The 13,426-nt window shown below is 39.4% G+C and overlaps 1 protein-coding gene across 1 annotated transcript in view; it reads left to right on the forward strand.

Moving 5' to 3' along the window:
- LOC125233818 (serine/threonine-protein phosphatase 6 regulatory ankyrin repeat subunit B-like) overlaps positions 1–13,426 on the forward strand; it is a 150,327-nt gene that overhangs the window by 104,903 nt on the left and 31,998 nt on the right. The window contains exons 8-9 of the mRNA XM_048139948.1: positions 429–527; positions 2,340–2,438. Of these exons, the coding sequence (XP_047995905.1) occupies positions 429–527; positions 2,340–2,438 (198 nt within the window). The remainder of the gene's footprint in view (positions 1–428; positions 528–2,339; positions 2,439–13,426) is intronic.

Here is a 13,426-nt window from a genome sequence, read left to right on the forward strand (position 1 = left end):
TACAAAATGGGAATCAAGATTCCCGGTTTGTAGCCGGTTACGAAATTTTGGCTACCAAACGGTACTAAACCATGGAGAAATATGATTCGAGCCCTACACCCCAGCAGAAGGTAACAGGATTTGAAGAAGAAGAAGAAGTGCTAAGGCATGGTATCCCAAACTTTTTTAAACACGCCTCCCTGCTGCGTAAAAGAAATTGTCCACGTCCATTGTTTCCTTCCATCATTTTTCGGATCCAGTGGGTAAATTACCATATAACTAATTCTACGGCTACTAACGGGCCTTATTTCACGTGTTCAGATAAGATTCGGATCGGACGTAATGCGGAACCGCTCTTAAAAAGTAGTTTGTCCACTAGTCGGCCCCCTTAAATTTATGCTTTACCCCATACTTAAAAACCCTGTGCTAAAGGCTGTTTTATATTGCAGAACGGTGTGACAGCGCTTCAGATGGCGTGCGCACAGGGCTGTCGCGGCATTGTCGAGCATTTGCTCGCCTTCAGCGCCGACGTGCATCTGCAGAATAATGTGAGTCAGCCATTCGATTTTGTGCTTATTTCAATGCCTATCCTCGCGCGTTTGCCACTTTTCACTGAAGAAACCACAGATTTAAGAAGGAAAGAGATCGGACATGCCTAGCCTTTTCAATGCCTATACTCGCACGTTTGCCATTTTTATTAAACTTACGTTACCACAGACATAGGAAGGAGATTGGACATGACGGGCGATTTGTATTGAATTTTTTTTTTTTTTTTTTAGAAATCAAACAGCCTTTTACAAGTACGGTTTACAAAAATATATATAAATCTAGGCCTAGAGTTTCCTACATTACTAGACGGTTAAATTTAAGTAAAAATAGTTAACAAAATTACACACGCAGTAGTTGAGTACACACGCAAGGATGCATCTTATAAAATCTACTTAATGAAAAAATTATACAGTTAACAAGAAAACAGTAATTGCCGAACCTTGTTCGCAAGTTCCTTAACCCACACACACGTAGACAGACGCTCTAAATTTCAAACTACCTACCAAACTTATGCGCGAAATGTCATTTGACATTTGCCAGTCGCTTTTCGGTGAAAGAAACATCGTGAGGAAACCGGACTAATTCCAATAAGGCCTAGTTACCCTTCGGGTTGGAAGGTCAGATGGCAGTCGCTTTCGTAAAACTAGTGCCTACGCCAAATCTTGGAATTAGTTGTCAGAGCAGACCCCAGGCACCCATGAGCCGTGGCAAATGCCGGGATAACGCAAGGAGGATGATGTGCTGCCAAATTTCATGGATTACCTAATTATGAATGTCATCATGCACGCACACAATTGTATACTCAATGAGCTAACAACTGGGAAGTGTTCGCCGCCGGCGTGTCCACTCTCTATTATTATATTCTCTAAGGTATTCAGGCATTCGATTTTATGCTTACCTGGAGCCTTTTCAATGCCTATTCTCACACTGAACCCGATTACATTACCAAGGGGAATAGCACAAAGCGAGTGGCTTTGAACCCGTAGAAATACTTACAATGTATTGAAAATATTTGGCATTATATGCTCGAATGTTATGTGAGTGGAATTCAGGACATAAATAGAATATATACATAAGCCTCAGGTCCGTATCCCGGCTCATACCAACTTGTAACTTATGTACGAAATAACATTTGATATTTACTTTAGTACGCAGGGAAGGAAAACATAGGGAAACTGGAGGTTGCATACATTTGCAAAGAAATATGTATGTATATGTATACTCCATTCCATTTCAAATACGAAGGTCCGACAACACTTGAGCCGTTTATTAGGCGTTAACAACCTAACACCGTACAACAATACACCGTGTTTTTTTGTTTTCCTTTAAATTCAACACGTTGCTACGTTACTAGGTTCACTATCAGGAACCACCCTGTATTATCACTTTTAGTTAAATTCACAAAAGAAAAATTCATCACTTTCATACATAATAAATGAATTAATGAATATGAGAGACCCTTAAGAAGTAACATTCAAGTTAGTGTCAAGTGATTGACAGTACATGTCAAAACAAATAACATTAGGAATTGATATAGGCAGTCACACACGTGTTCAGTAATTATTTTTATTTTTTTAATAACTCGATAACCGTAAGAGTTAAGACGCTAGTTTCTTAAAAAAAATAATTGTATTTGATCTAAAGAACCTTCCCTTAAAGTTAACGGAATTCAATAAAAACAGGGTGTATAAGCACTTTTATTAAGTTTCAGATACTATCAGGCATCTGTATTTGAGATGGAGTATGTATACAGTGTATGCACTTTCAGAAAGATCACTACAATGGGACGGTAATAAGAGTGCATGTTTCAGGTGGGATCGTCAGCTCTGCACGCGGCGTGCGCGGCCGACGCCACTGACATCGTGGAAATCCTGCTGGCTCAGGGCGCTGACCCGGCCCTCACCGACCAGGTATGGACATTATACACCGTGTTTTTTTTGTTTTCCGTTAAATTCGACACGCAGTTAGGTTCATCATCAGGATCCACCCTGTATATAGCTTTTAGTAAAAATTCGAAAAAAATTTTTTTTTTCGTTTCCATACATAATAGATGGATTAATTAGTGTGAGAGGACCTTAATCATAACAATAAAGTCATTGTCAAGTGTTTGACGGCACATATCAAAACAAATAACATTAGAAAGTGTTAAGGGATGCCACACACGTGTTCAGTAATTATTATTATTTTAATAATTCGATAACCGTAAGAGTGAGGAGGCAAGTTTCTTAGAAAAAATGATTGTATTTGAACTGAAGAAAAGAAGTCTCCCCTTAAAGTTAATGGAATTCAATAAAAACAGGGTGTATATTACAGAAAGGATAAGAAAACTAGATGGCGATACACCTTTGGTTGATTTTCGGCTAGATGGCGCTAATATTAATATTTGACAATTTTAACACTTATCTACTTATGTAAGTCAAAACTGAGATCCATAAGTTTTTATCCTGAGCCGAGAAATGGCAGTCTAATACTTTGACTAGTTTGACTACACATTATATTTTGACAGTATTATTCTATACTCTCGATCCTCTCTTTCTAAAACTGTACAAGCACACATTACTGCGAGGTTCTGGTATCAGTTGCAAAGTCTCGCTTTATGTATCACTTCCTGCGAGAAACTTTCATGATAAAATACGCTCTCGACGGGGATTTGAAACTTGCCAGTGTTCAGCACATGAGGCCAATTCAAACTTGGTTACATCAAAATTATATCCTAATATTTTTCTTTTCCGAACATGGTGTATAATGACGCAAGCGGAACACATTTGCCATTTGAGCATTTCATTCGCTTATCAATGAATCAAAAAATTTATTTAGGCCAATGACCCATAGATAGGTATATTCATTACAATTAGGGTTCGACAAGTTTTCTTTCTTGTTGTCAGCTTTCTATACTAACGGTTCATACAAACTTCCTGGGACATTTTGGGAAATCTGGTAGATCTTTTTGCCTTGTTCAGCATCATGTACCCTACTAGCCTACCAGTTTTTATCAATATCGAAGACAATATCCAAATGTACAAACTTTTTGAAAATGCTGAAGTAAGCTAAAATGTTTGCAATTAGATCTAGCCAAAAACGGAGTGTTATCATTATATTCGCCAGTATTAGTTACTTACCTACACATGAAACAGTTGAAACGCTCTACGGTATTACCATGGGGCGACTGATATCTTTCCAGTATCATTTTTATGCCACATCGTAAGGTCGAATTGGCCTAAAGTCGTGAGACACTTCAAAGGAATAGAGGGTATTACGTTTCGCATATTACATGGATTTTCACTTTAATATCATTATTATGTATCTCTACAATGTGGAATACTTGACTAACTTAATGAACAAAATAGAGAAGATTTTAAATCTAGAGCAGGAGCAGGTACAGTTTGAAATTGAGTTTTTACTAAGGTATGACATTATAGTTTGGTATTAAAAAGGTATAATACCGTAAAATAACAATTAGATCGAAGTTTGTAGCCTTAGTTTTCGAATTCTCATTATTGGTTTGTGGTCACCTATCTTAGGGCCACTTGCGCCACCCACTTAATTCAAGGTTAGTGGGCTGTCAACTGTCAAATTCCATATAAAATGGTGGGTTGTCCTCGGGTTAACCCTCGATTTTCGGTGGTACATGTTACCCTTATTAGCACATCCAAAGATTACCTCTTAGTAGTTACTTACATTGTATCGATAACAAATATTTCAAAGTCGATATGACGAGTTACCAACGAGCAAATATCAGTGACACCGTCTCTGACACTCAGAGCTATCGCCGATCCATCTTCCGTCTGTCACTTGTCACTACTCTGTGATCTATGGTACTCGATACACTATGGCCGACAACTGGGTATGTAGCCAAATTCACCAACGCATACTATAATATAGTTCTAGCTTGCTATATCTCTATCATTCTTCCGTATTTGCGGGACAGAGCAAGACTGCGTTCCGATCGGCGTCTAGCGTCAAGCTATTTCGACTAGGCAGGCTGGTGGGGTTGATCATCCGCGTAACTAGGGGATAATACTGTAAATGTCTATTTATCATCAATATGCGCCCTCGGGCAACTTTGTCGCCGCAAGTATTTTGTTTCTCGCATCCATTCTATGAAAAGTTGCGTCGCTACGTGCGCACTTTCATACTAGCTCATAGACTGATAGTTGGGTGTGAGACAAAATAGTTGCGGCGACAAAGTTGCCCCTGGGCGCATTCCCTTAGACATGTGGCTTCCACATCCCGGGTGCGATCTCTGGCGCCTTTTAGAAGTAAATAGAAAAACGTTTATAGCAATAACCACCTACATACAGCACCACATATACTTAAAAAAAAAACACTTATGAACTAACAACACTTAATAGTTATTTGTTATACAAGGGGGCAAAGTTGTATTTAAACGCCGAGTGTGGAATTGAAAAACGAGCAAGTGAAAGGATTCTATAGTTGAACCACGAGCGAAGCGAGTGGTTCGAGAATAGAATCCTGAACTTGCGAGTTTTTTAACACACGAGAAGTAAAATACATTTGCACCCGAGTGTAACACAAAACTTTTCCCCTCACTATAGCGAGGAAACTACAACGCAAAAAATGCGTTTATCACTGCTTCCAGTAGTTCCACAGGTGGTAAATCATCTGTATTAAGATTCATCTACTTTTATCCATTTTAAAGCAGTTAATTTGACTTTATTCAAGGTCAAATTACTTTACCCACTAGTGGATAAAATGCGTTTTTACCCACTGGTATTGAAGGACAAAACACGTGTTTCCGAGCTAGTGAGGGGAAAAGCTTATTATTTCATGTTTTATCAGTTGATTTTCAGTAGGTATGTAAAGTAAAATTTTATGATTTGCTTTGTGTTATCCCAAATAGCTACTTTACTTACTTACCGAATTTGTGAGTGTAGTTCAGAGTTCAGAGCAATGCTTTGAATACATTTTGAACAAGATTAGAAACACATTTTCATCGTCTCAACTTAGTTCTCGGTAGGTACTTGATTAACTTTGCTCTTCGCCCTTTCAATACGTCTGTCTTTGTATATTTGTCAGCTCTCAAAGATAAAGGTGCTTCTACTAATCCGATAATCGAAGATCTTAGCCGTATTCCTCAGAGTTACGCGAGAGTAGGTGAATCGACTTATTGGTGAGAAACAAAAACCACAGAATATATATAATAGTACAAGTACAGAAGGCTCACTCCTTTAAGAATAAGAATAAGAATAAGAATGTTTTATTGCCTTATACATACAATTATTAAAAAACTATTACAGTTACAACAAGATGAGTTATATCTATTAATATAAGTAGTGAGTAAAAGTACATGCAGAGATAATTTTTTGTTTTGGGCAAAGGGTTTCGGTCTCAGCGTGTGCCGGGACAAGATGCCCGGCGCTGGTTTTCAGACCGATCCCAGACTAAGGACGGTCGGAGAAAATTACAAAGAAAGTAGGTACAATTGCGCTCATAATTGGGTATACATAACAATTCATTAGTGCTACTACTATTATCCTATGTGACATCAGCGATTTTGCCATACAAATTTAAAAAAGAAAATAACAATCAAAATAAAAAATAAAAATTAAAGAGAAAATTATAAATTAAATCACATTTACATCAACGAAATTTCCAAAGAGTAGGCATCTAAAAATGGAACAGTATAAGTATAATGACGTATTGAATGGACAGATGCAATTATCTTTGTTTGCCGGCGTTGATGTGTGAATGTGTGTGTGTGTGTGTGTGTGTGTGTGTGTGTGTGTGTGTGTGTGTGCGTGCGTGCGTGCGTGTGTGTGTGTGTGTGTGTGTGTGCGTGCGTGTGCATTTGTTTGTGTTGTATATTTGTCACTTACAATGTTGGGGATTCCCATCGATCAGCGGTCAGCATCAGCGAGGGAACAATCCACTCTGCTTATCTAATAGGTGAGCCTGTACTAAACGTTTGTATTTATACAGCGGGATAGGCTCACGTAGTGGAGGGGGCAGATCATTCCACACTTTGGCGGCAGCAAACTTGAAGCTCCCTCTAAAGAACGCAGTTTTATGCTTAGGGGTAACAAGTTTGGTGCAGCTTCTTAGCGATCTGGTGCGTGAGTCATTTACCCATTTTAACTTTTCGTACAGGTAGTAGGGCTTTTGGCGATCTAAAACCTTTCTAACAGTATAGGCCAAATGATGTTGCCTGCGGTTCTCCATGTTTAGCTGTTTCTTATCATTGAGAAATGGTGTGATATGAGCTCGCCTAGGTACTTCGTAGCAGAATCGAACACATGCATTTTGTACGCGTTGAATAGCTTTTTCGTCACTGCTAACAGTCTTGGGCCGTACACCACATCTGCGTAGTTGAAATGGGAGAGGACCAACGACTCCACTAGTATCTCTCTCACTTCAACTGACAGATATTTCCGGATATTGTACAATACTTTTAGTCTGAAGAAAGCATTCCTAATTTTCAGATTAACGTGCTCAAAATACCGTAGCTCGCCGTCCAACACGAGACCCAGGTTTTTTGTGCTGTCAACTTGGGTAATAGGTTCGTGTCCAATTAGTAGGCTTGGGTCTTGTTCTCTGACGGCTTTTCGCTGCCATTTATTTCCTAGAACTATATATTGCGACTTCGATGGGTTTAACACAAGGTTGCTGTTCTTAGACCATTTGGCTATAGTTAATAAGTCTTCGTTTATTTTACTAACGGACTCATTCAAGTTTTTTGGGTCAAATGAATAATATAATTGCGTGTCATCAGCATATAAGTGTGTATTACAATATTTCAGGTTGCTAATCATATCGGCTGTGTACAGAATGAAGAGCAGCGGACTCAAAATGGATCCCTGTGGCGTGCCTCGATTGATTATTTGCGTTTCAGATTTTACCAACTTGCCTTGTTCCGTAGTTATTTCTACGTACTGCTTCCGATTTGTGAGGAATGATTGGAACCATTTACATGAAGATACACTTACGCCATAGTAAGCCATTTTAGAAAGGAGTAGCGTCGGGTTAAGGCAGTCAAACGCGCGGGAAAAATCTAGTAGGACCAGGATAGATGCCATACCCTTATCGGATGCTGCAATGATGTCGTCTGTGACCTTGGCCAATGCTGTAGCCGTTCCGTATCCACTTCGGAAACCCGACTGTGTACCCGGTAGTAAATTGTTTTCCTCTAAGTACTTTGTAAGCTGATCACAGACTACTTTTTCAATAATTTTTGAAAGTACTGGGAGGATACTTATTGGGCGTAAATCTTTATAGTCTTCGGCTCTATTGGATTTGGGTATTGGCTTTACTCTAGCAAGTTTCCAAGCTTCAGGAAAGGTGCTAGAAGCAATAGATGCATTTATCATATGAGTAATAATTGGCAGAGTAACATGTAGCGTTAGACGGATCATTTCTATTGTAATATTATCGAAGCCACTAGCATTTGTTTTTATTGAGTTGATAATTTTAAAGATTTGATCTTCTGTACAGCTTTTTATTATAAATGAATTTCCTTTAATGTTCACAAAATGCTGCCATTCTAAATTCTTACCTACATTAACAAACGAACCGCACGCGAGCAGCCGACATTGAATTATATTGCGCCACGCGAAGGTCGTCAACACTGAATGCTGGGCCGCGAACTCGCGGCCGCCGGCATGTACTTCTAGCACTCTAGAGTCGCAGAGTCAGCCGCCCCTGCAGAAACTTATATCACTAACACCTACCTTACCTTACCTCACTATACCTTATAAATTTTGAGCTGAAGCGAGTCCACGAGGGTCGCTGAAGATGAGGGAAGGCGTGGCGCGAGCTTGTGAAGGCCCTTTGCACCTCTGACCCTTTAGCACAACCACAACTTGTCTTGGCGCGCGCGAGTCCATACATCAAGCGCGACTTCAAGTATGGACTCGCGCGCGACAATTCTAGTTGTGCTAAAGGGGCTGTACGCTCACGGCCTTTGATTGTTGAGCCATTCAGAGGCCCCAGTAATTTGTCATGTCAGAGTTAAACCTATGAAGTGTCCAGTATAAAATGGGCTGGAAGTGGATCAACAATCAAAGTCCGTGACCGTACTACAACAACAACAACACCTTATAAAACAAAGTCGCCCGCTGCGTGTGTAGGTATTTGTGTCTGAGTTCGCCATAGACTCAAAAACTATTGAACAGATTTTCTTATGGTGTTACTGAATCTAAATATCTGTGTGATCGCTTATCATCGGACCTTTTGTCTCCCCTCGCACAAAAAAGTAGTCAATGATCCTCAATTTAATGAAACTACCTACTTTACGTCCCTATTTTTGTGATGGCGACATTTCAACTCGTGCAGTTAGTCGGTCAACCGCCGTCGGTAAGTGTTCCGAATCTCATTAGTTCCGGATCAGGGGATATTCCTGTTCTGGCAATCGCGGCTTTGTTCCGGCGGCGCTCCGGATCCGATACAATCCGGTTGAAATATTAGCTGGTCATTAGTTAATCCTGTCGATCCGGTTTCCTAGCTACGGATATTGTAGTAGCAAATGAGCGGTTGATCTTGACTTATGTATATCTATAGATATGTATACGGTATACGTATACATAGCTTTATTCTAAATTGTTTAAGATACATACTATAATAATAATACAGGTTTAGAGAAGAAGGTAACGGGCAATTGTTTCATCAAATTTAACATTTTTTTTTATTTACTGAATATTTAATTCGATTAGTACCTAACAATCATCCAAAAAAATCTGTCTCTCAATCAGTCTTTACGTAGATATGTACCTATCAGCAGCGGCTGGTCCATACAAGCCGATTCCCACCGGCTTGCCTAAAATTGATTACTAGTAAAGTACCTAATGGTAGGTAGGTTTCTTTTTGCTCAGTGTTGCCTAGCACAAATTTTCATCAGCCGCCACTGGTACCTATATCAACAGGAACTCTGATGAATGTAAAACGAATTTTTGAATACATAGTTCTGTATTACCCGTCAATGAACCACCCAGTTTAGATACAGGTCAGACTACAATTAAATAACCTAACCACAAAATTAAAATTTTGAAAAAACCCCCGACCGCGACATAGTAGACCGATTTTCACGAAACATGGCTAAGAACACTCCCGACTAACTCAGATTTCAAACAAAAAAAACTAAATCGAAATCGGTTCACCCGTTCGGGAGCTACGGTGCCACAGACAGACACACACACAGACAAACAGACAGACAGACAGACAGACAGACAGACAGACAGACAGACAGACAGACACGTCAAACTTATAACACCCCGTCGTTTTTGCGTCGGGGGTTAAAAAAATAGCTTTTATTCAACTGTTAACACTTTCGAAACCGGGCTCTACGCGGCGCTACGACATTTTCGCTACATACGGGGAAACCCATGTAATCGGCTACGCTTCTACGAGCGGTGTACCCGACAGTCGGGTTCTTGGTAGCGAAAGTGTTAGTACAGTCAGCATCAATAGTAATGGATAAAAGATGTTTGCGTACATACAGAATAGGTAGTTATTTATTTTACAAGGGGACAAAGTTGTTATTTAACCGCACGTGCCAATATTGATACTCGAGCAAGCGAAAGATTCCAATATTGAACCGTGAGCGTAGCCAGTGGTTCAAAAAGTGGAATCTTGAGCGTTGCGAGGGTTGCAAGGACGAAGGTACTTAAAACAAACTTTGCCACCGATGAACAACAAAATTTTTCACCACACCAACACGAACAAAATACTGACTATAAAACATCAAACATAGGGCCAATTGCATCTACCACATTTGACAGACACATCATCATCGCTCAGCAGACGTCTATGGAAGTTCCCATACAATAAAATTAAACGAACGCTTTAACGGTGACAGACAGTTATTGCAACCGACACCCTAAATTCAAAATCATTTATATATATCTTAATTCTATCAGCTAGCTTAAGACATCAAGTTAAAATTTGTATGAAATCACTTTGCACTCTTGTGGATAAAATGCAATTTTGCTATTATATCTGTTTTCGAATAGCAAAGTAAACCCTTACCCGTTGGTGTGTGGTGAAATAGTTATTTGTTATACAAGGGGGCAAAGTTGTATTTTAACGCCGAGTGTGGAATTGAAAAACGAGCAAGTGAAAGGATTCTATAGTTGAACCACGAGCGAAGCGAGTGGTTCGAGAATAGAATCCTGAACTTGCGAGTTTTTTAACACACGAGAAGTAAAATACATTGGCACCCGAGTGTAACACAAAACTTTTCCCCTCACTATAGCGAGGAAACTACGACGCAAAAAATGCGTATACCACTGCTTCCAGTAGTTCCACAGGTGGTAAATCATCTTTATTACTAGATTCACCTACTTTTATCAATTTTAAAGCAGTTAATTTGACTTTATTCAAGGTCAAATTACTTTACCCACTAGTGGATAAAATGCGTTTTTACCCACTGGTATTAAAGGACAAAACACGTGTTTCCGAGCTAGTGAGGGGAAAATGTATTTATTTCGTGTTTGAGTGTACTTGTTCATATAAAGCCATACTCTTCCAATTCAAGAATATTTAGGTTGATTATTTTTACGCGTGCCCGTAGCTCTTAATTCGTCACTTTTAATGGCGTACAGTCGTTTCCAATATCGATAAGAGATGTAAACAAGAAAGGTTCCTAAAATACTGTCTATTCAAAACAAACGAAACAAAACAAATATAGATAACGATCGGTTTTATTTACTGAAGTAGGCATGCAGAAACGTGCTCACATTACTGCCGATCCAATGAACAATGCCAAGCAACCGCCAAAACCATACGGATGCCGTAGCCCGATTCAAATCTCATTTTGAAAGGAGATATGAATAAAAATCGGTCTCAATCACATTACATAAATATCTAATATCATTAGTTTACGATTACTATCTCACTGCATAGCATTGTATTTATCTTATGACAATACTCGAAAGTACACCACTCTTAACTTTAAAATAAACTAATTCAAATCTATCAATTGATGAAAACTGATTCAAAATCATAATTTTACACGTCAATCCTAACAGCCAGTTTTAGGGAAACAAATCAAAATTTTGCTACACGTTTTTGAAGAATCAAGAGCGCCTTTACGTTGGTGTGGAGACAAGAATATTTTTATTTTGACTTGAAAAGCAACTTATTGCCGCCCCTCGGGACGCCGGCCCTTGCTCAATATTTACGCTGCGCTTATCGAAGTGCTTTCCAACTCGTAATCCTCGTGTAAGTAGACTTGTTTTATGTCTTAGGTAAAACCACGTACCATTTGTTAGTTGAGTTGTAAATATTAAGTCTCAAAAACAGTAGGAAATGCCGCATTTAAAATAATATCCTACTTTGATTTGGTATCCAGCACAGGTTTCAACCCACGCCCGCTATATTTGTTATTATTGTCAGACGGCAGTTTGCGTGCCGCGGGCCGGACATGTTAGCCCAGAAATGTTTCCCTCTCATTATTGTAATAGGTACAGCAAATTCTTTAGTCCTCGTCCCTGCGGGTTGTAGCTACCCGAGTAATTATATTCTAGTACATTTATACTTTAACTAGCTAGTAGCTACAAGCCCCGGCTTTGCAAGACGAGTACCTAAAGCATCATCATCATTTCAGGCATTTTAGCCATTAAGAGCATAGGCCTCCCTTCGTGTACGCCACTTATCTCGAGCCTGGGCTAATCTCATCCAGAAGCGCCCCGCTGTTTTTAGAATGTCGTCCACCCAACGAGCCAACGAATGCCAGCCGCTTCTTACATCCGATAGCGGCCACCATTCGGTCAACATTTTGGGTTTCGGTCACCTAAAGTTAAGCTTTAAAGATAGACTTATGCCAGTGCGTTTTTGTAGACCTATGAGAGATAAGTACATTGTTTTTCACTATAAGTACATTGTTTTAGGGTTGGGGGTTTTAGGGTAGGGTAGCTGGTTTTTCAAACGCCAGATAAATAATATCTGTCAGATAAATATTAGCTGTCATTGTCATTTATACGTGTGATGAAAGGGATAGTGATAACTTTATCTGGTAGATATATTTATCTGGCGATTGAAAAACTGGCCCTTAATGTAAGTAAATAAGTAGCTCAAACATTTCCGATGCAAGCTGAAGCCAGCAGGATTTTGTTCCTTTCGTTTAGCAAATTTAGTCATATTTCAATCAATTCACACAAAATCTCAACAAATGATATACACTTCTCAAGAGTCCCTCTATTCATAAGCGAAAACCACATGAAACCCAGACAGACAGTCAGACACGGTGAGGGATCGTTTTATAAGGTATAGGAATTCTAGGAACGACTTAGGTGCGGTGGGAGTCTTTGCTTTATAAGCTGTAAAATTCTAGGAACGTTTTGGTAAAAAGGCTCGGGAATATAATATTCATTCAGCTATCATTTATTTAAGTTAGAAATTACTTGGAATAGATTTAGATTTTCCAGAAGTCAAGATGACTTTTGTTCGCAACATATTATGCAAATTACTGAAAACCGCATCAGAATTGGTCTAGTAGTTTAGGACTAGGAGATAATCGGTAACATTCGTTTGCACAAACATACACAGAAACAAACAAACGCACAATCTTTCACCCTAAACGCATATACACGTACCTTCTCCGTGCCGTCGTGGAACAGTATAATAAAGAGTACACCTACCTCCTACGGTATGGCCACTCCCGGTCCCCGCTAAAATTTGCCGCCCACCCCCTCTCGGCTACCTCACAGTTACCGCCTGTCAAAAACGCGAACAGTCGACCTGTCATATCTCACCCATATAAGGATGGTACGCGTTCACCTACACGAGCTTAGAATGTGTGCTAGGAACGCGCCTCTTTCATATATTTGATCGCCAGTGTCTGAGATGTGGTCGTGGCTTATAAAGAGTCTAGACTTTTGTGTACCTACTTAATTGAATACTAAAGTATAGGTAGTTATTAACACGCTTTTATTAGGTCGTCGTGTAT

This window comes from Leguminivora glycinivorella, chromosome 15, assembly GCF_023078275.1.
Source record: "Leguminivora glycinivorella isolate SPB_JAAS2020 chromosome 15, LegGlyc_1.1, whole genome shotgun sequence".
Taxonomy (NCBI): domain Eukaryota; kingdom Metazoa; phylum Arthropoda; class Insecta; order Lepidoptera; family Tortricidae; genus Leguminivora; species Leguminivora glycinivorella.